This window comes from Rhinoraja longicauda, chromosome 42, assembly GCF_053455715.1.
Source record: "Rhinoraja longicauda isolate Sanriku21f chromosome 42, sRhiLon1.1, whole genome shotgun sequence".
Lineage (NCBI taxonomy): Eukaryota > Metazoa > Chordata > Chondrichthyes > Rajiformes > Arhynchobatidae > Rhinoraja > Rhinoraja longicauda.
The window spans coordinates 2,132,588-2,159,942 of record NC_135994.1 but is presented as its reverse complement, the minus strand read 5'-3'; the positions used below and the strand labels follow the sequence as shown (position 1 = coordinate 2,159,942).

The 27,355-nt window shown below is 44.3% G+C and overlaps 1 protein-coding gene across 1 annotated transcript in view; it reads left to right on the top strand.

The window, feature by feature from the left end:
• Positions 1-26,902, top strand: part of LOC144611927 (complement C1q-like protein 2) — a 37,650-nt gene extending 10,748 nt beyond the window's left edge. The window contains exon 2 of the mRNA XM_078431260.1: positions 26,624-26,902. Within this exon, the coding sequence (XP_078287386.1) occupies positions 26,624-26,803 (180 nt within the window). The 3' untranslated portion in view covers positions 26,804-26,902. The remainder of the gene's footprint in view (positions 1-26,623) is intronic.
• Positions 26,903-27,355: the final 453 nt, after the last annotated feature.

Genomic DNA, 27,355 nt, shown 5'->3' with positions numbered 1-27,355 from the left:
GCCATCTGGCCAGCTGCCACTAACACAAAATGCAATTGCTGTTCTCCAAGTGTAAATTACTACTGATGAACATACATCATCATAAATTAAAACTTTATACACCCATTTAAATGGAAATAAGACAAGATAATTGGGTCATTTACTCTGACATATAGAAACTTTATGGAATAAACATTTAGCCTTTCCTTGGAAGTTATTTGCAGTCTTTAAACAGCTACTTAAATCAGTTTAACAGTTGTAAAGCAGTTTGTGCCTTATGGTGTTACTGCTCGTTACATCAACATGTGTTAATAATTTGCAGTGTGCATTTCTGCCATGTTTTACTCCAGTTGATGGCTACTGCGATTTCCAGTTCACAATTAAACCTATTGAAATAACAACCCAGTGAGCTTACAACCCAATGGTATGAATATTGATTTATCTAACTTTGTAACCCCTGCATTCCCTCTCTCTCCATCCCTCCCCCACCCAAGTCGTACCAGGTTCCTGTTCTCACCGAGCAAACAGCTAACAATGGCCTTTTCCCTCTTCCATCGTTACTTTTCTGCATATCTTTCATTCATTTGTTCTATATCTCTCTACATCACCGTCTATATCTTTTGTTTCCTTTCCCCTGACTCGCAGTCTGAAGAAGGGTCACTCATTCCTTCTCTCCAGAGATGCTGCCTGACCCACTGAGTTACTCCAGCACTTTGTGTCCATTGAAATTGAGCCCTGTTGATTTGAGTGAAATACATAAAATCTGAATGAATTTGGATCTGGATTCTATTCAATATCCCCCAAATAACTCCGTATCGATGAAGAAAGCTCTGAATGATGGAAATTGCCCAGAGTTTGATTTCAACATTGATCTTTGGGCAAGTATTCAAAAGGTATAACAGGCTACAAATTGGTTTGCTTAACTCCGAAATAAAACAGTACAGTGCGTCTAAAAATGTGGTTCCCCTAGAGTAGAGAGATTTGCACATATGTGTATCTGGATGGCCTCGTGCCTGTCAGGAAACTTGACTCCTCTTTGTTGGCAGGTATTTTGTCCTCCCTCACACTATTCCTCTGGTGCAAAACTCTCCCAAATGATCCAAAGTCAATTTACACTGAGATTTCCAACCTTGCTGGACTGAAAAAAAACCCATCAGTTCTTATTTATTCTTTGAACAGGCAGATTTTATTAATACCCCTGACATTGCCACATAAAGGGCCAATATTCAAACTGCATTGAAATGGGTGAGCTCCCATGATCTTGGACACTTCCTCAGTTGTGTGTCTTGAACGCTTTGCCAATGTGGATCAGGGTGATAGCAGCACTCAGTTTCCCAGGGCCACGACCATTCCAGGTTGCACTTCATTTTTCTGCATTGGTGAAGTCATCCAAGCTCCAGACTCAACAAGAGCAGTCTAAACGAGGGTCTCGACCAGAAACTTGTATACACTGGAATTTAGAAGGATGAGAGGGGATCTTATCGAAACGTATAAGATTATTAAGGGGTTGGACACGTTAGAGGCAGGAAACATGTTCTCAATGTTGGGGGAGTCCAGAACCAGGGGCCACAGTTGAAGAATAAGGGGTAGGCCATTTAGAACGGAGATGAGGAAAAACTTTTTCAGTCAGGGAGTTGTGAATCTGTGGAACTCTCTGCCTCAGAAGGCAGTGGAGGCCAATTCTCTGAATACATTCAAGAGAGACCTAGATAGAGCTCTTTAGGATAGCGGAGTCAGGGGGTATGGGGAGAAGGCAGGAACGGGGTACTGATTGAGAATGATCAGCCATGATCACATTGAATGGCGGTGCTGGCTCAATGGGCCGAATGGCCTCCTCCTGCACCTATTGTCTATTGTCCATTGTCTATTGAAACGTCACCCATTCCTTCTATCCACAAATGCTGCCTGTCCCGCGGAGTTACTCCAGCATTTGGTGTAAACCAGCATCTGCAGTTCCTTTCTACACAAGAGGAGAACTCATTTACTTTTTCTCCAGCCCACAGGCAGTGGCACTGGAACGCCTCTACTGCAGGTTTTCCCAAAGGTTTTCCCAAAGTGCAGGCATCCACAGTCTGCACCCCGTTCCTGCCTTCTCCCCATACCCCCTGACTCCGCTATCCTAAAGAGCTCTATCTAGGTCTCTCTTGAATGCATTCAGAGAATTGGCCTCCACTGCCTTCTGAGGCAGAGAGTTCCACAGATTCACAACTCCCTGACTGAAAAAGTTTTTCCTCATCTCCGTTCTAAATGGCCTACCCCTTATTCTTCAACTGTGGCCCCTGGTTCTGGACTCCCCCAACATTGAGAACATGTTTCCTAATGCCAGGAACTCCCCCAACATTGAGAACATGTTTCCTATTGCCAGGGACATCAGGCTGTTGTCCTGGATAGTCTTCCAGTCTCTCCCTCAGGTGCCACGCCTCCCCGGTCTGCCCAGGACACTATGATCTCCCTGATGGTACCTGTCCATATTCCCATCCTTGCTGAATTCATTCTTTCAGTGGCAACACTTCCCTGTAACTGTAAGAACATCGCTTATATTGTCTAGGAAGGAACTTCTGCAGCTCTGCAGTTGTATAGGCCCCTAGTGAGACCACATCTGGAGTATTGTGTGCAGTTTTGGTCTCCTAATTTGAGGAAGGACATCCTTGCTATTGAGGCAGTGCAGCGTGGGTTCATGAGGTTAATCCCTGGGATGGCGGGACTGTCATGTGAGGAATGATTGGAAAGACTGGGCTTGTATTATCATATCATATCATATCATATATATACAGCCGGAAACAGGCCTTTTCGGCCCACCAAGTCCGTGCCGCCCAGCGATCCCCGTACATTAACACTATCCTACACCCACTAGGGACAATTTTTACATTTACCCAGCCAATTAACCTACATACCTGTACGTCTTTGGAGTGTGGGAGGAAACCGAAGATCTCGGAGAAAACCCACGCAGGTCACGGGGAGAACGTACAAACTCCTTACAGTGCAGCACCCGTAGTCAGGATCGAACCTGAGTCTCCGGCGCTGCATTCGCTGTAAAGCAGCAACTCTACCGCTGCGCTAGTTTAGAAGGATGAGAGGGGATCTTATAAAGACGCATAAAATTATGAAAGGACTGGACAAGCTAGATGCAGGAAAAGTGTTCCCAATGTTGGGGGAGTGCAGAACCAGGGGCCACAGTCTAAGGATAAAGGGAAGGCCATTTAAAACTGAGGTGAGAATTTTTTTTTCACCCAGAGAGTTGTGAATCTGTGGAATTCTCTGCCACAGAGGGGAGTGGAGGGCAATTCAGTGGATGAATTTAAAAGAGAGTTCGATAGAGCTCGAGGGGCTAGCGGAATCAAGGGATATGGGGAGAAGGCAGGCACAGGTTACTGATTGTGAATGATCAGCCATGATCACAATGAATGGCGTTGCTGGCTTGAAGGACCAAATGGCCTCCTCCTGCACCTATTTTCTATGTTTCTCTATTGTCTAGGAAGGAACTGCTGGTTTAAACCGAAGATAGACACAAAAAACTGGAGTACCTCAGTGAGTCAGTCAACATCTCTGGAGAAAAGGAATAGAAGTGTCTCAAGATGGGTCTCGACTCGAAATGTCACCTGTTTCCTTTCTCCAGAGATGCTGACTGACCCGCCGAGTTACTCCAGCCTTTTGTGTCTATCTTTTGCTAATATTGTGCTCTGCCCCCTTTAAACCGCACCTACTGAAAACCTATGAGAGCCTGCAACATATCAATAGCAAACACAATGCTGTATCCGAGAGCCAGTCTCAGCATGTCATCACACTGGGAAACGTGAGACTCTGTGATTTGTACCAGCATCTGCAGTTATTTTCTTATACAGACTTTAGAAGGAAGGAATGGCAAGAGAATGAATGGGTGACTGGGTGGGTGGGAAACGTCACCCATTCCTTCTCTCCCGAGATGCTGCCTGATCTGCTGAGTTACTCCAGCATTTTGTGTCTACCTTTGATTTTAATCTGCAGTTTTTTTCCTATACAGACTTTACCCTTCAGGATTTCATTAACAAAGGGAAGTGCAGAGAATGGTGTCAATATTATTGTTCCAGAATTTCTTTATTTACTCATCCGTTCAGAGAATACGGTATTGCTGGCAAGGTAACCCATTGTGGACGATCATCAATGTTACCAGAATGAGTTGCTGAGCCTCTCAGTAGAACCTCTTGATCTGTCTCCTAATACAGTAGGAATAAACAGCATGCAGGCTAAATGGCATGAATTCAGACCTGGAGGATAGGCGAGTTGGCTCGCCAGGTTTTGGCAGTTAGACACAAAATGCAGGAGTAACTCAGCGGGACAGGCAGTATCTCTGGAGAGAAGGAGTGGGTGACGTTTCCCACCCACCCAGTCACCCATTCCTTCTCTTCAGAGATGCTGCATGTCCCGCTAAGTTACTCCAGCATTTTGTGTCTATCTTTGGTGTAAACCAGCATCTGCAGTTTCCTACACATGTTGTGGCAGTTCTTGCTTATCAAGGAAGTTCTTCAAGTCATGAACTCCAAGCACTTATAATGCTGGCTAAGTACCTGGAGCCTGTGAATACTCAATGGCTCCATGTCAACCTTGCAGCTTGGAAATTGAAACTTTATCTCATTTTCAGGCCTGATTTGTCAAAGGCCAAATTTCTTTTCACATCCATCCCACCCAGCCACTTCTTGATATCACAAGGCATTGCCCATCTAATAACAAATCATTTGCAAATGATTCAGCCTCGTCCTTTTACTCTGTGCTGGGCTCTTCAGTGGTTCGGGATACGAATGTTCATGTACCGCCCTCCACTCTTAACTCTCCATCATCATTTCTGACGGGGTTTGATGAGGCTGGAGAGATTTGCTCTGATCTGTTAGTTGTGGCTTTGGTGTTTTGAGTTTAGATATCCAGAGCTCGCAGATACAGCATGGAAACAGGCCCCTTGGCCCACTGAGTCCGCACTGACCATCGATCTCCCATTGACGCGAGGTCTATGTTAGCGCACTTTCTCACCCACTCCCTACACGCTCGGGGCAATTTACAGAGGGGCCATTTAACCTAAAAACCCGCACGCCATTGGGACATGGGAGGAAACCGGAGCACCCAAGGAAAACTCACGCGGTCACAGGAAGAACGTGCAAACTCCACACAGACAGCACCCGAGGTCGGGATCGAACCCGGGTCTCTGGCGCTGTGAGGCAGCAGCTCTACCAGCCGTGCCGCTGTGCTGCCATTAACAGGACAAACCTGTGGGGGGAGTCCCCATTGGATTTCGAGTCCACCGCCTTCACCACTCGGCCACCTTGGGTAATATTTGCTTGTTCTTGAGCTGCAGCTCAGTACTCTGCAATGAACCAGGTTAGGTCTCGTAGATTGACATGGAGAACAACGGATAAGTAAAGGCGTGACTGATAGATATTGATGTTGTACAACCTACTGCTGTTGATTGCTCAGCATCTCATGGATGCTCGGTTTTCTTCTGCTGGATCTTTCCTTCGCCAGTTAGCACAGTGGTACTTGTGCCACACAACACATTGAGTGATGTACTGCCAACGAAGAGACTTGTCTTCACAAGGACTCAGTTCCTGGTCTTTTACATCAGTGTTATTGTGGACAGATATGTTAAGAAAGTGTTCTGCTCACAATCACTCTCAGCTTAATGGCCATATTCCTCCATAAAATATATTTTACTTCAGGTACCACTAAAGAAACCACATAAAATCCACCAGTGAGACATTCTGAACTAATAGGCATTGATTTCATGTCGAGCTGACTCACTGATGGCACTGCTCCATATAAACCAACCTGTGTATAACAGCGCCCTCCTCTCTGTGTGGTTATCTGCTTTACAGTGATCCTTGATCTGATACGTAACATTTAGAGATTGTGTAGGAGAGAGATTGCAAAGAATGCCACGTCTCTAATGAGTAGCTTTTACAGGAAGAGCATGGGGGAGGTGAAAAATAAATCGAATAGAACCTATAACAATTGTCAGAGTTCAACAAGTGGGAGCTGGGAAATGCATTGGATAAACATGCTCTCCTCTCATTTCTGGTACGTAGCCTTAACCAGGCAGACAGGGTGGAAGTGCTATCCTGCTGATGGTTGCTGGAGGATTCTCAGTGAAAGGAATCCAGGCCTGCTCACACCAGTTCCCAGTAGACACAAGTCCAAAGTTGCAAACTGCCTAATTGGCACTAAGTGGACAATCTCACTCAGGGCAGCCATTGGGTCGGCTGGTGTGGGAAGTGAAAATGTCACCTTGAATTAGTAAGTGGCACTCCTTTGAGCTTGTCTAAAGAAGGGTCTCGACCCGAAACGTCACCCATTCCTTCTCTCCAGAGATGCTGCCTGTCCCGCTGAGTTACTCCAGCATTTTGTGTCTGTGTGCAAAGTAGACTTAGGTTCAATGTAATTCTAATAAGAGGCGTGTTTTTTTGTTTCAGAACCTGTCCTGTTCTGAGCTTCAGTACATGAACAAATTAATGCAAAATAACTTTTGCTCTGAATATTCTACTCATTGTTGTGGCTTTTGAAGATCTAGTATATTTCAATGAAATTATGTTTAGAAGGATGAGAGGAGATCTTATCGAAACGTATAAGATTATTAAGGGGTTGGACACGTTAGAGGCAGGAAACATGTTCCCAATGTTGGAAGAATAAGGGGTAGGCCATTTAGAACTGAGATGAGGAAAAACTTTTTCAGTCAGAGAGTTGTGAATCTGTGGAATTCTCTGCCTCAGAAGGCAGTGGAGGCCAATTCTCTGAATGCATTCAAGAGAGAGCTGGATAGAGCTCTTAAGGATAGCGGAGTCAGGGGGTATGGGGAGAAGGCAGGAACGGGGTACTGATTGAGAATGATCAGCCATGATCACATTGAATGGCAGTGCTGGCTCAAAGGGCCGAATGGCCTCCTCCTGCACCTGTTGTCTATTGTCTATTGTCTATTGTTATGGATCTTCAGCCTTTTGGAGATTAAATTTAATTTCACCGCATTAATGCATTTAGAAAATCACAAATTTACAGCATGGAAACAGGCCCTTTGGCCTACCAAGTCCACGCCAACCATTGATCACAAATTCACACTAGTCCTATGTTATCCCACATTCTCGTCCATTCCCTACACACTAGGGGGCAGTTTACAGAGGGCCAATTAACCTACAAACACGCACCCAGAGGAAACCCACGCGGTCACAGGGAGGACGTGCAAACTCCACACAGGCAGCATGTGAGATCAGTGGGTCTCTGGTGCTGTGAAGCAGCAGCTCTACCAGCTGCACCACTGTGCTGCCACGTCAGTCCCCCTCCAGAAATTGTGAATTCTGTGTACAAGGTTTCACAGGCTTGTGAAGTCCCTGATCTGAGGTGAATTAGTTCATCTCCATCAAGGCTTTAACATAGAGCTTCCGCTGGCTGCTGAGAATGTAAACCAGTTGGATTTCCTCCTCCTGTTTTCTGTCTAAGACTTCCACTGGAAGTTGGACGATGATGTGAGTTAGTTAGATTTGGTTGAGGCTCGTCCCTTTGTCTAATGGTCAAGAGGATGCACGTTTAAATGATGCACATGCTTGTGAAAGGTCGATAGCAGGGTGCTGTTGTCCATGGATTTATAACTTTCCACTTTTGCATGACGATAGAGAAAATTGGAACAAAATAAATATTTATTCTGCTTTGCTTTCCAGGGTTAGCTGAGAAGTGCTAATTGTATCCCGATGAAAAAACATGCAACCTTTTAAAATTTCTATGCCTAGACCTCATTGCCTCGCTCCCACCTCCCATCACCACCACCCCCTACTTCTATTACCCCGTCGAGCCCCATATCTCTCGCCTCCCCATCTCCCATTTAACCTAATGATAACGGGTGTCAGAACCTAATGATAACGGGTGGCTCATTTTGACTTTGGGAAATTGACTTAAAATGGACTAATAAATCAATGGTAATGAGATGCTGCCACTTTAACTGACTGACGGTGGGAGTTGTGATCCTTGTTGATTATTGATTTACGCTGTCTTTGTAATGGAGATGCTGGCCTTTGTACAAACAGGCATCATAAAAGTTTACATGTTTTACCCTTTATATAAATGATAGAAAATATCAACACATGTCACTTACCTGCTGAGCACAGAAGACTGTGCTGGACTGATTCATTAATTCTCCCTCTCTGCTTATAATGATACTTTTGTAAAATGAGCTCCCTCCTTTTAAGCTTAGTAACACAGAAACATCGAAACACAGACATAGAAAATAGGTGCAGGAGTAGGCCATTCAGCCCTTCGGGCCAGCACCACCATTCAATATGATCATGGCTGATCATCCAAAATCAGTACCCCGTTCCCGCTTTTACCCCATATCCCTTGATTCCGTTAGCCCTAAGAGCTAAATCTAACTCTCTCTTGAAAACATCCAGTGAATTGGCCTCCACTGCCTTCTGTGGCGGAGAATTCCACAGATCTTGGATTCCCACAATGAAATCCGACTAGGAAATGTTTCAGTTTGTTCTTGTCAGAGCTTCTTTTGTGACAGGACATGCCAGTAGGGTGTATGAGCATCTCGATAAAGTTAAAAACTAGATGGATGTACAGCAGCCATTAGCGTACATTTCAGTTCAGTTCAATTCAGTTATCGTCACATGCACCGAGGTACAGTGAAAAGCTTTTTGTTGCGTGCCATCCAGTCAGCAGAAAGACAATACATGATTACAATTGAGCCATTTACAGTGTATAGATACATGGTAAGGGAATGTGTAGGAAAGAACTGCAGATGCTGGTTTAAATCGAAGATAGACACGGTATGCTGGAGTAACTCAGCAGGACAGGCAGCATCTCCGGAGAGAAGGAATGGATATGTTTCGGGTCGAGACCCTTCGTCAGACTGTTATTATTCTATTATTCTTCAGACTATTATTCATGAAGTGCAAGGTAAAGCCAGTAAAGTCCGATCAAGGATAGTCCGAGGGTCACCAATGAGGTAGATAGTAGTTCGGCACTCTTCTCTGAGGTGTCGAGGCCAATTTCTCAAATGGCGCAATTTCACCTAGAAATAACTGCTAGCATGATCTGATACGATAAAATTGCCTTTACATGTGATTTCTTTTAAAAAAAAACGTATGCAAAGAGATCTAATTTCTTGTCTACTGACTCTTCAGCACCTAGATGGTTAATATCATCATATATTACATGTGTCACATAATCTATTTTAAAGGCTAAGGGCCGTTTAATAGAACAAAAGATCTATTTAAGCCTTACAAAATAAAATGAAAATTAATAGCCTCTACTGACTTTGATTTATACTCGAGACAAACTTCATTAACACACTGTGCCTCCAATTAGTTAAGCTGCTAATTTTGTCCATGGGAATTGCAAGTAGGGTTCTTATCTCTCACCTAAACTTGTCAGTGAAATCCAAACAACTCTGTCTCCTGTTTACCAGGAAATCTTTGTCCCAACTGGTTAGAACAGCGTTCAAAAAAACAGATACTTTTGTCGCGCTAAACGTTAACAAGTTCAAATTGAATGTACTTAATGATGGCACTCTGTCCAACTTATAAGTTTAAGTGTAAACTGCAGCAGGATCTCACTCATCTGTAAATGACATCAAACATTTTGCACCATACTACTACAGAGACTGAAATATTAACCCGAGTACATGCGTACCCCTGCTTCTATTTATTAAGTTCTTACGTCCTTAGATGTATCTTACGTACAATCTTTTGGTTACCCTACTGTCCTGGTGGGTCCGTGCTGTACAATTCTATCACTCTAGATTGTGTAGGAAGGAACTGCAGATGCTGGTTTACACCGAAGATAGACACAAAATGCTGGAGTAACTCAGTGGGACAGGCAGCATCTCTGGAGAGAAGGGATGGGTGACGTTTCGTGTCGAGGCCCTTCTTCAGACTCTCTAGATTATTTGACATCAGGATGGATCACTGGCGTCCTGCGCTCCTGTCGAAACGATTCCAGTCGTGTTTGGTCAATTGCAATTCTAATCTCAACTAGCACCACCCACCACCCAAGGAACAATTAATCATTTCACTGGGAGGTCGAGCTAATTAGCTCTTGAACACATGCACTCCAACCCACACAATTACAAGATTTTCAGTGTAACCAAGCAATGCCTGAGATCAGTTTAAAATAACCAGTCTTTTTGTTTCAAGACTTGATACGTATAGACAAGAAACATTATCCGAAAAGTAGATTGTTGTAAGGCAGAACTAAATATATGGATCATGTATGGGCGGCTACGGTAGCGCAGCGGTAGAGTTGCTGCCTTACAGCGAATGCAGCGCTGGAGACCCGGGTTCGATCCTGACCACGGGCGCTGTCCGTACGGAGTTTGTACGTTCTCCCCGTGACCTGCGTGGGTTTTCTCCGGGATCTTCGGTTTCCTCCCACACTCCAAAGACGTACATGTTTGTAGATTAATTGGCTTGGCAAATGTAAAAAAAATTGTTCCTAATAGGTGTGGGATGGTGTTAATATGCGGGGATCGCTGGTCGGTGCGGACCTGGTGGGCCGAAGGGCCTGTTTCCGCGCTGTATCTCCAAACTAAATCTCAATCCAAGGACAAGATAATGAAGCGGAATAGGGAGAAGCATTTTATCTCACGGGAAAATTAAGCACACGTTAACTTTATTTATTTTACTATGCTGATGGTGTTAAAACAAGTATTATAGAAGGCCCAAGTTATTCAGTTCATTGTTGCGGTGTTGCAAACCTTTTCTTTTTCCATTCCGCATGTTGCTACACACAATGGCCAAAGCAATTCTTCCCAATTAACTCATGCGATGGAACACAGAATGCAGTTTGAATGAATGAATGATCGTGTATTATCACATGTGACAGGCCACTGTGAGATTCTTTGCTTTACGTACCATACACGAGATAGAAACATAGAAACATAGAAAATAGGTGCAGGAGTAGGCCATTCGGCCCTTCGAGCCTGTACGCACCGCCATTCAATATGATCATGGCTGATCATCCAACTCAGTATCCCGTACCTGCCTTCTCTCCATACCCCCTGATCCCTTTAGCCACAAGGGCCACATCTAACTCCCTCTTAAATATAGCCAATGAACTGGCCTCAACTACCTTCTGTGGCAGAGAATTCCACAGATTCACCACTCTCTGTGTGAAGAAAAACTTTCTCATCTCGGTCCTAAAAGACTTCCCCCTTATCCTTAAACTGTGACCCCTTGTTCTGGACTTCCCCAACATCGGGAACAATCTTCCCGCATCCAGCCCGTCCAACCCCTTAAGAATTTTGTAAGTTTCTATAAGATCTCCCCTCAATCTTCTAAATTCCAGCGAGTACAAGCCGATCCAGCGAGTACAAGCCGCTGTATGCAAAGAGTAGTTACATAAAGGGCGCCGACAAAGTTACAAAGCGTTCCATTTAGTCCCCAATGGTCCCCCTTTGTTCTCGGCGGCCCCTCGCGATAGGTCCCTCTTTGTTCTCTCGATGCCCCCCACCCCCCCCCCCCCCCCGGCTCCCTCTATATTTTCTTGGCGGCTTCCCCACGCCGACGTCTCTTTGTTCTTGTCTGGCACCCACGTGGCCTCGTCCGACCTCCGCGCCCCCCCCCGGCTCGTCCTCCACCTCTGGCCCCTTCAGCTATCCTCAAAATATTACTCGAAGGAAGTCACTGTTTTCTCCACGTTGGTACTTAAAAATACATTACAATACGAGTTCCAGACAAAAGAGACTCAACACAGCGACTTTGAACCTAGTCCATAGATTTGGGTGGGGGAGGGACGGAGAGAGGGGGGATGCAAGGGTTACTTGAAGTTAGAGAAAACAATATTCATACGACTGGGTTGTAAGCTGCCCAAACAAAATATGAGGTGCAGTTCCTCCAATTTCCCCGATATTTCGCTTGAGCACGCAAATTGGAGGAACAGCACCTCAGATTTCACTTGGGCAGCTTACAACCCAGTGGTATGAATAATGAGTTCTCTAACTTCAAGTAACCCTTGCATCCCCCCCTCTCTCCATCCCTTCCCCACCCAAATCTTTGAACTAGGTTCAAAGTCGTCTTGTAGAGTCTCATTGTCTGTAACTCGTTTTCACCTAGCCCACAGCTAACAATGGCCTGATTCCATTATCATCGTCACTTTTTTGCATATCTTTCATTCATTTGTTCTATATCTCTCTATATCACCGTCTATATTTAATTTTTAAATTTTAATTTATTTATTTATTTTCCGGTCAATACAATACCACAGATTGACCATACAGTTGTGAAAGTTAAATAGTGCGAAATCATTGTATCAAAAATAAAACAATATAATCACACATGATATTTTCTGACCGAAAAAAAAGGTGTAGGCAGAAGCCAAAGCTTATTGTGCCTACCTATAATACAAAATATAATTAAAATAACACAACATCATAAGTCAGGAGCAGATAAACAAAACATAGAAAGAAACACTTTGTTTCCCTTTCCCCTGACTCAGTCTGAAGAAGGGTCTCGACCCAAAACGTCACCTATTCCTTTTCTCCAGAGATGCTGTCTGACCCACTGAGTTACTCCAGCTTTTTGTGTCGATTTTCAGTTTAAACCAGCATCTGCAATTCCTCCATAATTGTGCTCTGTGTTATTTAACTACACTGAGAGAAAGTACCACTACTCGGATAGGCACATGGATATGCAGGGAATGGAGGGAAATGGATTATGTTGATGTTAGCATCATGTTTGGCACAGAGCTTGTGGGCTGAACCATGTGTCCATGTGCTTTACTGTTCTATGTTCTATGTAGTATGCTTTAATCTGCTACCTTAATTTATTTGGAATTATTTAGCAATCTAATATATTCAATAAAACAATAGACTTTAGTCATAATTTTATTAATGAAATGTTGTTTGTAAGTTTCAGATTAAAATATATCTCCTGACATACATATTTTAAAAAACAAAAGTGCCCCGGAATTTGCCAAGTTCTGTTTTACCTTAATTTAAAGAAACAACAGTTCATACACAGAATATCCTTAAATTCAATTGTGATTAGTTCTTTAAAATTTGTATTTTAAACAGTTTAATAATCCTTGATAAGTGCGCCAAATTTATTAAAGCTAACAGTGCCTCAGTTATTAAAATCCAAGTTATAATAACATGCAGAAACAAAGGAATCACTTTGGAGAGCATGTGAATTCATTCAATGAACACGTCTACATTCCACTAATTTTTCCCTTCTCTCTTTTGGCAGTGCGTTTGGTGATCTCTGAGCTAATTAGGCCCTGGATGCTTCCCCACTTTAGATATGATCAGGACCTTTGGGAAGGAAGGGATCAGGTCACTGCAGAAAACAGCTGCTGTTAAAAGTGATTAAACCGAGCAAAACGCTTAGCAGAGACTTTGTTAAAAAAAAAAAGTTCAACAATTTGCAAAATAACAAGAACACATCAATAGTATTCGGAAACACACATGTTTCAAGGGGATCCGTAGGAGTTAAGGTCAAACCCGAATATACCGTAATTGGAGATCTAAAATGGTTTCACTTAGTAGTTTATGAATTATGATCATGTTTTATTGTTGTGTTGACGGAATTGTGTCCGGGGTAAGTAAGAATGGTAAATAATCTTGTTCCTGATGCGCCCTGCTCCATTTTGACAAGGGCACAACCATCAAACAGCACGAGCTGGAAGTGAAAGGAAAAAGCTGCTCAATGAGATCAGCCTTCATTTCTGCTGTTATCCCCCAAGCTTATGCGATCAAAGCAGGCACGGTGCGATTCAGCAGCTTGATTAAAAAGAATATAGATTTATCACCCCTCTGCAAGTCTGACTGTGATTCCATATTAAACAATGACAGGTAAGAGGTATCGACAAAAATATGTGGGTGACCTTCTGACAACTTTACAGTGGAAAGCCTCCAAATCAGCCAGGGAACCGAATTCATGTGATATTCATCGTGCAATGTCTCTCAGCTGCTCCCATCACTAACTGATAAGTCTCATTATACTTTCCATAAACAGAACTCTGTGGAATTAGAACGGGGATCTTCAGTCAAGGTCCAAGAGATTTAATTTTTAAAAGACACAGAGTGCTGGAGTAACTCGACGGGTCAGGCAGCATCTCTGGAGAACATGGACAGACGACGTTTCGGGTCGGGATTCTTCTCCAGCACTGTGTCTTCAGAATGAAGAAGGGTCCCAACCCAAAACGTCACCTATGCATGTTCTCCACAGATGCTGCCTGACCCGCTGAGTTACTCCAGCACTCTGTGAAACGTCACCTATCCATGTTCTCCAGAGATGCTCCCTGACCCGCTGAGTTACTCCAGCACTCTGTGAAACGTCACCTATCCATGTTCTCCAGAGATGCTGCCTGACCCGCTAAGTTACTCCAGCACTCTGTGAAACGTCACCTATCCATGTTCTCCACAGATGCTGCCTGACCCGCTGAGTTACCCCAGCACTCTGTGAAACGTCACCTATCCATGTTCTCCACAGATGCTGCCTGACCCGCTGAGTTACTCCAGCACTCTGTGAAACGTCACCTATCCATGTTCTCCACAGATGCTGCCTGACCCGCTGAGTTACTCCAGCACTCTGTATCTTTTTTTTAAAAAGTGAGTCCATCCTAGTCTTATCACTCAAAAGAGGCTTTAAGGGAGGAAAACTTGCCAGAAAAAATGCAGCTGTCTTCTACTTACCGCCAACAGTTAATAATCAAAGATGAATCAACTAATCATTTTGGAAAGATCAATATAATCAAACCGCATCAACATGGTTTTATGAGAGGTAAATCACGTTTGACAAATGTGCTTGGATTCTTTGAGGATGTAACAGGCAGGTACAGCAGGCAGTGAAGAAAGCCAATGGAATGTTGGCCTTCATAACGAGAGGATTTGAGTATAGGAGTAAAGAGGTCCTTCTGCAGTTGTACAGGGCCCTGGTAAGACCACACCGGGAGTACTGTGTGCAGTTTTGGTCTCCTAATTTGAGGAAGGACAACCTTGACCAATTGAGGCAGTGCAGCGTAGGTTCATAAGGTTAATCCCCGGGATGGCGGGACTGTCATATGAGGAAAGATTGGAAAGAATGGGCTTGCATTCACTGGAATTTAGAAGGATGAGAGGGGATCTTATAGTTTCTATGAGAGTTGATAAAGGGGAACTTGGAGATGTCATGTATTTAGATTTCCAAAAGGCATTTGACAAGGTGCCACAGAAGAGGCGGTAGAATAAATTAAAAGCCTGTGGTAATGGAGGAATTGTGTTGGGATGGATTGAAAATTGGCGGCCACATGGAAATCAGAGTTGGAAGAAATGGGTATTTTTCAGGCTGGATCAATGTAACCGTTAGAGTACCCCAGGAATCATTTTTACCACTTAATTGTTTACCATTTACATTAACGACCTGGAGGACAGGATACAATGTAAGGTTTCCAAGTTTGCCGATGATATGAAAATAGGTGGAAGGGCATATGGTGGTGAGAACACAGGGATAAAGATAGATAGATTGGCAAAAACATTGATCTCTGGAATTCTCTGCCTGAGGCCGAACTATCAGATGTATTTGTGGCAGAGATAAGGGGCGGCACGGTGGTGCAGCGGTAGAGTTGCTGCCTTACAGCACCAGAGACCTGGGTTCGATGCTGACCGCGCGTGCCGTCTGTACGGAGTTTGTACGTTCTCCCCGTGCCCCGCTTGGGTTTTCTCCGAGATCTTCGGTTTCCTCCCACACTCCAAAGACGTACAGGTTTGTAGGTTAATTGGCTTGGTATCAATTATCCTTAGTGTGTGTAGGGTAGTGTTAATGTGCGGGGATCGCTGGTCGGTGCGGACTCGGTGGGCCGAAGGGCCTGTTTCCACACTGTATCTCTAAACGAAACGAAACTAAGATAGATAAATATTTGAAAGATCGAGGAATTGAGGGTTATGGGGAAGCAACACATTAGATAGTTCAGGCCGGCATAGATCAGCCATTTGGAGTATTGTGTGCAGTTCTGGTCACACATCACATTAAGGACATGAAGACTTTGGAAAGGGTGCATTAACCATAATGCCGCCTGGAGTAGAGGGTATTAGTTACTATAAGCGGAGGTTGGACAAACTTGGATTGTTTTCTCTGGAGCTTTGGAGATTTGAGGGGCGACCTGAAAGAAATATGTCAAATTATGAGAGGTGTAGACAATAGACAATAGACAATAGGTGCAGGAGTAGGCCATTCAGCCCTTCGAGCCAGCACCGCCATTCAATGCGATCATGGCTGATCACTCTCAATCAGTACCCCGTTCCTGCCTTCTCCCCATACCCCCTCACTCCGCTATCCTTAAGAGCTCTGTCCAGCTCTCTCTTGAAAGCATCCAACGAACTGGCCTCCACTGCCTTCTGAGGCAGAGAATTCCACACCTTCACCACCCTCTGACTGAAAAAGTTCTTCCTCATCTCCGTTCTAAATGGCCTACCCCTTATTCTCAAACTGTGGCCCCTTGTTCTGGACTCCCCCAACATTGGGAACATGTTATCTGCCTCTAATGTGTCCAATCCCCTAATTATCTTATATGTTTCAATAAGATCCCCCCTCATCCTTCTAAATTCCAGTGTATACAAGCCCAATCGCTCCAGCCTTTCAACATACGACAGTCCCGCCATTCCGGGAATTAACCTAGTGAACCTACGCTGCACGCCCTCCATAGCAAGAATATCCTTCCTCAAATTTGGGGTAGACAGGGTAGACAGTCAGAATCCATTCCCCAGAGTGGAAATGTCAAATACTAGAGGGCATAGTTTCAAGGTGAGAGAGGGCAGGTTTTTTACACAGAGTGGTGGGTGCCTGGAACTTGCTGCCAGGAGGCAGATACAATACTGACGTTTAAGAGGCTTTTAGATAGGCACGTGGATATGTAGGGAATGGAGGGATATGGACCATGTGCGGACAGAGGACGTTAGTTTAACTTGGCATTGTGTATAGCAGGGCCGAAGAGCCTGTTCCTATGCTACACTCTTCCATGTTCTATGTTCTGTTTGATTTACAAATTATAACTATAACACCATTGACTCTTTGAGATATGTATCTTAAATTTACAAACCTGATTTTTGTTATAATAAATCGCATGTTACTCTGTATGTTGGAATACCCATACTGCATTTTGCCCAGCCTTTCTTGATTTACATAATTTCACTTAACAAATGGAACAGGTCCCTTTTGTAAATTGAGGAATAGCCGTGTACTACAAGCTGGTTATTATCACTTTGCTGCCGTGTACAAACTGGCCGCGGTTTTCCTCCAACGGACTAAATTTAACGCCAGGCTGTTTGGCTGTAAAACATGTTGTGCTGGTGCCAGATGCAGAAAGGCCACAACAAACCTGGGCCATTTGAGAGAAGGATAACTGCATCAACCACAGTGCTTTGTTTTCTTTGCATTCCCTCCGTTTTCCTCGTCAGCACGACAAATGGACCTCTCCAACCTGTCAAGGGAAATGCTAAACTTTCCTGGTTCACATACCAACTCACCTTGTGTTGCCAACTGTCCCGTATTAGCCGGGGGCATCCCGTATTTGGGCTAAATTGGTTTGCCCCGCACGCAACCGCCCTTGTCCCGTATTAGTAGGGTTGCCAACTTCCTCACTCCCAAATAAGGGACAAAGGGTGACGTCACCGCCCCGCGCCCCACGTGACCTCACCCAGCCAGCGGGAGCATGTGGCTGCTGGCTGGGTGAGGTCACGTGGGGCGCAGGGCGGTGACGTCACCTTGTCCCATATTTGGTAGTGATGAAGTTGGCAACCCTAAACTCACCTGATGCGTGCGTACCACCTTTTACGCTCCATTTTCAGATTTCCAGCTCTTTTTAGCTTCGCCTGTTTTATTTATTTCGCCACCAATCGAAATTAATTCACGAGGGATGTCAGAAACGTGGTAATAAACATAGATCACAGCTAACAACCTCCATTCACATATCTTGGCTGCTTGATAGGTTGAGGTTGTATATAAAAATATTGCATCAAAACGACAGGCACCCATTTAAACACTGAAGCCCTGGTTCTATTTTAAACCGCACGCAAAGATTCAAAACAACAGGTCCAAACCTTGCTCTACATGTCTGCTCTTTAATTCTTGGCATTAAATGACCACATGAGCCTTGGGGATTGTAAACCACTATTGATTTTTCCTCCAGCTCCCTGAGCAATCTTTCACCGGTTCTACCTTGGAATCGGTCAATATTTGAACAATATGAGGCAGTTCTATTTGATATGAGCCAGATTGGATTTTTCCTGTTTAGTTGCTCGAAGTCGATTCAGACAATCTTCTTTCGGCATTCCCCTTTTAACCATTCTACTAAAATAACCTTACAGAGTAAACAGATGGGGACATCTTACTTTCGAGTACGCTGTGTCTCAGTGGCTACTGTGCTTACCCCTTAACTCTGACGCTGCCGATGAGGCCGCATTTGGAGTACCTCTGTTCACCTTTGGTCACCCCTTTAAGTTGGAAAAACTGCAGAAAAGATTTACGAGGGTGTTACCAGGACTCGAGGGGCTGAGCAATAGGGAGAGGTTGGGAAGGCAAGGGCTCTATTCCATGGAGCGTAGGAGGGTAGGAGGCTAATGGGTGATCTTGTAGAGGTGTATAAATGTTGCCGACTGGCCCACTGCAGACTGCAGGAGTACGTGCTGAGGGACGCACTGAAGCTTGGTGCAGCCAACGCCAAGGCTCTGTGGGGGAGGACCACAGTCTAGGGTCCTTCCGCTGCTGGACATGGGGGGCAGGGTGTGGTGGAGACGCCCCTCCAAATAAGGGATTCTGGGTAAATTCGGAAATGAATACCTGTATTGAACGTGTAACCTCCGGAAATGTCGGATGGGGTTGTTGAAAAGAAGATGTTTTGTAAATATTTATTACTTGAATAAAGTATTTTTTGATATATAAAAAAAGAGGTGTATAAAATCATGAGGCCAATAGATAGGATGAATGGACAGTCTTTTACCCCAGGTAAGGGAATCAAGATTCGTAGGTTTAAGGTGAGAGGGAAAAGATTTAATGGGAACCTGAGAGGCTATTTTTTCACAAAATGCTGGAGTAACTCAGCAGGTCAGGCAGCATCTCAGGAGAGAAGGAATGGGTGACGTTTCGGGTCGAGACGTCACCCATTCCTTCTCTCCCAAGATGCTGCCTGACCTGCTGAGTTACTCCAGCATTTTGTGAATAAATCGATTTGTACCAGCATCTGCAGTTATTTTCTTAGGCTATTTTTTCAAATGGTTGAGGAGGTACAATAACAACATTTAAGATGGTGTTCTCAGACTCAGATCAGACTCAGGAACAGCTTTTTCCCTTCTGTTATCAGTCTTCTAAACGGCCCTTCCATAAGTTCAGATACAGTCCGATTCACCTCTACTCTATTGCAGGCATTAGACATTGGACTTTGTCTCTGGAACTGATGCGCTACAACACTGAGAACTAGATTCTGCACTCGGTATCTTCCCCTTTGCTCTACCTATTGAGCTGGAGTTTGGCTTGATTGTATTTATGCTTGGTATATCTGATATGTTTGGATAGCATGCAAAGCAAAGATTTTCACAGTACCTTGGTACATGTGACAGTAATAAACCAAAACCTCTTTGCCGACTTAACCTGCAAATTAATTTTCAGTGATTTGTGTACAACAACATCCAGGTCCCTCTGAAAACACCAACAACTTTCAATCTTTCACAATTTACAATATAATTCATCTGTCTAGTGCTACCAGTTGATATCCTCATATTTCTTTCAAAATATATTCCAACTGCATCATGTATAAAATCATGAGAGGAATAGATCGGGTAGATGCACAGAGTCTCTTGCCCAGAGTAGGGGAATCGAGGGCCAGAGGACATAGGTTCAAGGTGATGGGGAAAAGATTTAATAGGAATCTGAGGGGTAACATTTTCACACAAAGGGTGGTGGGCGTATGGAACAAGCTGTCAGAGGAGGTAATTGAGGCAGGGACTATCCCAACGTTTAAGAAACAGTTAGACAGGTACATGGATAGGACAGGTTTGAAGGGATATGGATCAAACGCAGGCAGGTGGGACTAGTGTAGCTGGGATATGTTGGCCGGTGTGGGCAAGTTGGGCCAAAGGGCCTGTTTCCACGTCGTATCACTCTATGACTATCTGCCCCATGTCCTCACCTACTTGCTTTGCCTTTGTGTATCCCGCTGATGCCTCTCTGCTTCCCCCTCACAGTGCACACGGCCACGTAGCTTTGTGTCATGGGCAAACTCGCCCACTGAAAGAAAGATTAAAAGACTGGAATGTGTCACTGGATGGGAATCAGAAGCGAGAAGCCTGGCAGAGTTTCCTCAAGGAAACCTCCCCAAGTGCATCATTCCCGATTACAACAACAAATGCAGCACAAACGAATCTTTGTTCCCCAAGCCTTCCCCGAGCTAAATGCCTTTGTTACTCACTGCTTTAACAAGCTAAGCCATCAGGGAAGCTCCTTGACGTGTTCGCATTGATCCATTGGGACAGGGGCTTTAAAGTTTCGCTGTAAATATTTATTGGCATAACCTGATTTTGCTCATCAATATTCTCAGAAACCGCGATCTGTATTTGCATATTTCTCATTAGTATGCGTGAGAACTCTTCCCCTGTGATGTCCTTTGGCAGCATTATTATCGGAAGCAGCGGTGGAGGGGGTCGGCTGTCACAGTTCAGGTCTGTTTTGGTTCGCAACAGCCAACAATAGCTTGAATTTATCTAGCCCCTGTAAAACAGTGTGACATCCCATGAGTGATGGGCCACGTCTACACCCCACAGGAGCCAAAGGAGGAGATCAAGGCTTGATCAAATACAATCCTTTCACAGAACATCTTGACGGCAGACAGATGTAAAGAGGGAATTAGAGTTTGTTTGTTTGTTTGCTTAATTACTGACTATTCTAGTCCCAACACTCTCCATCAAGCCTGACCTAATTGCACAGCAGCACAACTGGCAGAGCTGCTGCCTCACAGCGCCAGAGACCCCGGTTCGATCCTGACCTCGGGTGCTGTCGGGTGCTCAGGTGGAGTTTGCACGTTCTCCCAGTGACCGCGTGGGTTCCCTCGGATACTCTGGTTTCCTCCCACGTCCCAAATATGTGCGGGCTTGTAGGTTAATTGACATTTACAGAAACTTACAAAATTCTTAAGGGGTTGGACAGGCTAGATGCAGGAAGATTGTTCCCGATGTTGGGGAAGTCCAGAACAAGGGGTCACAGTTTAAGGATAAGGGGGAGGTCTTTTAGGACCGAGATGAGAACGTTTTTTTTCACACAGAGAGTGGTGAATCTGTGGAATTCTCTGCCACAGAAGGTAGTTGAGGCCAGTTCATTGGCTATATTTAAGAGGGAGTTAGATGTGGCCCTTGTGGCTAAAGGTATCAGGGGGTATGGAGAGAAGGCAGGTACAGGATACTGAGTTGGATGATCAGCCATGATTATATTGAATGGCGGTGCGTACAGGCTCGAAGGGCCGAATGGCCTACTCCTGCACCTATTTTCTATGTTTCTATGTCTATGTTTCTTTAATTGCCCCCGACTGGGTCGGGAATGAATGCAAAGGTGGGATAACGTAGAACTGGTGTGGACGGATAATCACCGGATGGCATGGACTCGGTGGGCCCAAGGGGTCTGTTTCCACGTCTGTATCTTTCAATTCAATCAATCTAAATACTCTTTCCCAACATGTGGTGGAGGTACATGTAAACGCTGAGTTTATTCCTTGTAGCTTTCAATCCAAGAGTGTCTGGTTCGAATTTGGACATTAGATGACCTAGGAAGGTTATTATAAGAAAATAACTGCAGATGCTGGTATAAATCGAAGGTATTTATTCACAAAATGCTGGAGTAACTCAGCAGGTCAGTCTGAAGAAGGGTCTCGATCCGAAACGTCACCCATTCCTTCTCTCCCGAGATGCTGCCTGACCTGCTGAGTTACTCCAGCATTTTGTGAATAGGAAGGTTATTATGACATTTCATTTTCAAAAGTTTTTCAGCTGCATGATGCGAAAAAATATACCATGCTCGGTCTTTGTCTTTGTGTGCCACGGTCATTTTCCCGGCGGTCAGATTTTATCGGTTACACCATTGAACTGTCGACATAACTTGTGTGTGCCCAGTCGGCACAATGCCACTGCCCAGAAACCAGAGCGAACCCTCTTTTAACATGCTCAACATCAGATTAGTCAGTCTGAAGAAGGGTCTCGACCCGAAACGTCACCCATTCCTTCTCTCCCGAGATGCTGTCTGACCCGCTGAGTTACTCCAGCATTTTGTGAATAAATACCTCAGATTACTTTAGTTCAGTTTACTGCCACATGTACTGAGGTACAGTGAAAAGCTTTTGTTGCATGCCAACCAGTCAGCGGAAAGACAATACACGATTACAATCGAGCCGTTTACAGTGTGTTCTGCCTGCAGTGCTTATAACCACTCAGATCCACTGAAAATTAAATTAAATTGGAGGAAAATATTAAAGGCTGTGCCTCACCATTTTGCACACAGATTGTGATTCGCCCAGTCATTAGACATATCTAAGGTAGAGTAAGATAAATCTTGAACTGGCACAGAAGAGGAGGTGAGGCCTGGGGCAGAGCAGCCATTATCATATTGAATGGCAGGGCAGGCTTGAGGGGCCGAGTGGCCTGCTCTGCCCCTATTTTCCTGTGTTCACATTCACGTGTAAACCGGGACCTCGGTGGGGAGTTGGCTGCAGAGATATTCCAGCACTGACCACCTCATGAAGCAAATCCGAACCTCAAAGAATCATCCCCAAGGCCACCACAGAACAGCTGTGGAATAAAAAGCTGCTGTGGAGGGGAGGGGAAACAAGGGGAGGGGGAGAGTGGGTCCAGGCAGCTCCCCTTCCCCACACGATGAACGGGCTGGTTCCAAACACAAGGTGCCACGATTGAATGGCCTAGTAGACTAGATGGGCCGAATGGCCTAATTCTGTTTCTATCACTTGTGAACTTATGAACTGAACAAAGGTATTGGCTGCAATTTTTGTGTTGAATCCGAAACAAGAATCCCGCAAGCTATTAGCTAGAAAATGCACTGAGAGGTATGTATGGTTGATGTGACACCTCACTCGTGTTTTACAACCCCGGAAATTGAAGGAGGAAGGGAGGCTTGGGAGAGGAGAGGAGCTTCTCATGTTCGGGGTGAGCACAGCAAGGATATGAGGAAGATAAAGAGCATATTTCGAGGTTTGTAGGATGGTTCAGGGTCACTGTGCCCACAGCAGACAGTTAAAAACAGAGAATGATCGAAAATGTCATGATGAGAAATTTATAAGCGGGAGTTTTGTCCAGCATGTTGTGCATGATACGGTGCAAGTGCTGGCAGGACTTGAATCTGCTATCAGAGCATTATTTAATATATCAGTTCAAAGCAAGCGTGATTCTGTCTGACATGCTGTTAGGCTCCTCTGAATAAATTCTCGGATGCCGGGAAAGAAAATCACTGCACCTCCAGTCATTTTTCACCTCGGCAACAGTGAGCAAGGCAACACGCAGGATGGTTTCCATCATGAATATCTCTGAAGAATAGACTAAAGCCTTCTTAAGCTGCAGGATTATCATGTATTGGAATGTGAAGAAGGCGAGCAAACAGCAATTGGTAATGACAGGTAATGCCTGTAGACTTGTCAAGGGTCAACTCTGGGACACGTCATATTAAAAAGTGTGGCCCTTGGCAGTGTAATGTTCCGTCATGCACTGAGCACAACTACTAGGCTGCAGGAGTTTTTGAAAATGAGTGTAAAGATTTTACAGCTGTTTAGATAGCTCCAGTAGAAGTAAAGTAATGAAATTCAGATGCAATTTAACACTCTATTCTTGCTATTGAGGGCGTGCAGCGTAGGTTTACGTGGTTAGTTCCCGGAATGGCGGGACTGTCATATGTTGAAAGGCTGGAGCGACTAGGCTTGCATACACTGGAATTTAGAAGGATGAGAGGAGATCTTATCGAAACGTATAAGATTATTAAGGGGTTGGACACGTTAGAGGCAGGAAACATGTTCCCAATGTTGGGGGAGTCCAGAACAAGGGGCCACAGTTTAAGAATACGGGGTAGGCCATTTAGAACTGAGATGAGGAAAAACTTTTTCAGTCAGAGAGTTGTGAATCTGTGGAATTCTCTGCCTCAGAAGGCAGTGGAGGCCAATTCTCTGAATGCATTCAAGAGAGAGCTGGATAGAGCTCTTAAGGATAGCGGAGTCAGGGGGTATGGGGAGAAGGCAGGAATGGGGTACTGATTGAGAATGATCAGCCATGATCACATTGAGTGGCGGTGCTGGCTCGAAGGGCCGAATGGCCTCCTCCTGCACCTATTGTCTATTGTCTATTGTCTATTTTCTTGTGTTTTTTTCATTTATTATCATTCAATTCTAATATAGAAACTTTGTCTTAAAGGATTGGGTGGAATTGCATTTCTCATATTTCCTGATGGCAAAGGAGATCGTTCAGCCCACTGAGTCCATGCCAGCTCATTCAGCAACCCCATCAATTCTATTCCCCCATTCATTTCTGTGTAACCTGTTCTCTCTCATATTCCCATTGACTTCACCCCAGATTCCCCTGCTACCCACCTACACACAAGAGTCAAGAGTGTTTAATTGCCAGAACAGGACAATTAAATAACTTATTTTACAACCGTCTATTAAATCCACCAACCGGCAGGGCTTTGGACTGTGGGAGGAAAGCAGAGGACTCAGGGAAAGCGCACAGGGAGAACGTGAGAACTCCATGCAGACAACAGCCAAGGTTAGGGTCAACCCCAGCTCGCTGGAGCGGTGAGGCAGTTGTTTTGAATACAAAGCCTGGTTTTGTACAAAGACAATCTCCTTGCTGCTGAATATGATCTCAGCCACGGGGAGGTCAAAGACCAGTTGATGACACAAAACGCTGGAGTAACTCAGCGGGGCAGGCAGCATCTCTGGAGAGAAGGAATGGGCTGCAGTTCAGACTGAAGCAGTCTGATGAAGGGTCTCGACCCGAAACGTCACGCATTCCTTCTCTCCAAAGATGCTGCCTGTCCCGCTGAGTTACTCCAGCATTTTGTGTCGGTCTTCGATTTAGACCAGCATCTGCAGTTCTTTCCTACACACATTGGTTAGAATCCCATTTATTTGTTTTGCGCACAAGAAATGCCTTTCTCATTATTGTCAAAACAGTATTTTTTTTTCAATTTTAAATTACATATTGAAAGCTACAATGCACATTTGCTTAGTTTCAATGTCCTCGGTCTGTTTGTTCCACTGTATAAAGCACTGTGACCACTGTGATCCTCCAGGTGTCTTACAAGCTCATGGAATCGGCTGTACAAAGCCTTCTTAGATCCTTTGTAAATTCCAGAAGATTTGCACTAAACCCTCAGAGATTTAAAGCTCTGTGACCATTTTAGCCCGAGGAACTTTTTTCTTAAAGAATTTGACAGAAGACGGTCATTTTACTGCGAGAACTCAGTTTCTAAAGGCCCGGATGAAATATAACTTCACAGCACACAGAGGCTCACGGTGTGATGTTTTCGCTAGTGTTGGCATTACATCGAACATTTCTTCCTTTTAATGGTTTGGTTCAAAAGATGTTCTTGAGCACATTTCAACACTCTTTGTGGATAAATATCAACCCAGACTCATTATATTCCTCAGTCCCTCCAAAATTCAAGCCAGTTTGACTATGAAATTATTGCACTACATTTAGAGAACTGAGTAACACCTTTGGGACGTGTCTAGTTCATGAATTGTTTTGAAGCATTTTGTGTGTGAATGGGCCGGGATATGAAGCAGGGACAAGTGGCTCGTTAGGTACCTGTCTTATTATCTAACTGAGAGAAAGCAGGGAAACCTGGATGAAGCTTCTTCCAGGAAAGTGATACAGTTAGTTAGACGATAAATTGGACATGATCCATGGGAGGAAGAAGGTAAAAGGCTATTTTTCATCACATGCTCGTTGTGTTCATGATGGAAAATTGTTTATTAAAGTGGTTCGGCAACACCCTGCATTTCTGTAATGGAGTACACAGTAATCAGGCAGATTCCCAGTCGAATTCCATTCATCAATTTCCCAGTTCTGTCCAACTGAGGAAATATATGGAGTGCTTTGATTTATGAAGCACTGGCTGACTAAACAGATTGGATTTGAAGAATGCACCTCTCTAAAGGCAATGACGGAAAAATCAAAGCGTTGAGTTAATCCTCATTACTCTTGTAGACCCCAAATGTTTGCCTCCAGAACTGAAACGGGCAAAGCCCCGACCTTGAGTACCATGGGTCACCCCTCCATTTTCTGAGCCCCAGGAAAGTGCAGGGAGGAAAAGTAGATAACCTGAGAGATTGGTCACTATTGTAATGTCCTCTGTAAGACCCTGTTGTGGCTAGCACAATGAATATACGCCCGACATCTTGTAAGAAGATTTTATTACTGATCCTTCACCAGGAAACTTCTAGAAGGTCACCTGACCTCAGTCACAAGGCACAAGGCCATTGGCCCTAGAAGGTCACCTGACCTCAGTCACAAGGCACAAGCCCATTGGCCAGCTTCTGCTCTTGGCCTCAAGGGGGCACTGGCATTTACATTACATATACATCACATCTCCCCCTTTATTTTAATCACATCACATCTCCCCCTTTACTTTACTTACATCACAACTATCATTGATATTTGTTATGTTCTGTGTTGGTTCAGGTACGGGCTAGTGCCATTGCCCAGGATGCTGATCAGAACTATGACTACGCTAGCAACAGTGTCATCTTGCATCTGGACGTTGGAGATGAAGTCTACGTGAAGCTTGACGGTGGAAAAGTCCACGGTGGCAATAACAACAAGTATAGCACCTTTTCCGGTTTCATCATCTACCCAGACTGAGCAAAGGTGCCTTGTGTCCTATTGCAGACCAACCAGGGAGGAATGTGTGTTGTATCAATCAGAAGGTTAAATGGAGCACAGAATTAGCAACCCACCCCACCAGACCCCTAAATTTTCAATCGATAAATGATAAATCACAATTTTATTTTAAACTTCACAATCAGTCGTTTTTGTTTTATTTTAGCACTCATATCAATTGATTCATTAAACAAGATCTGCCCATTGACTGAATGTGAGCAGCGGGTAGCGTTACTGAAACAAGCAAAGGCAAAGCGCTAAAAAACGAACCATAGTTAAAAATCCACAGAGTTAAATATGAATGAATATCAATTAACTCACGTGTCACAATTTTCCTTTAATATGCTGGTAGTGTATTTATCATTCCCCAATCTAATTCGTCGCCAAGCAGTGTGCTTAATATATTTTTACAAGTAATTGCTTGTAAAATACTTTGTGTGTATATGCAAATCTCAAATCCTGATATCCTGCGTCTTAAATGTTGCTTCCTGCTTTCTATGCATCATGTTCTGCTGGGTGATTTCACGTTTGTGC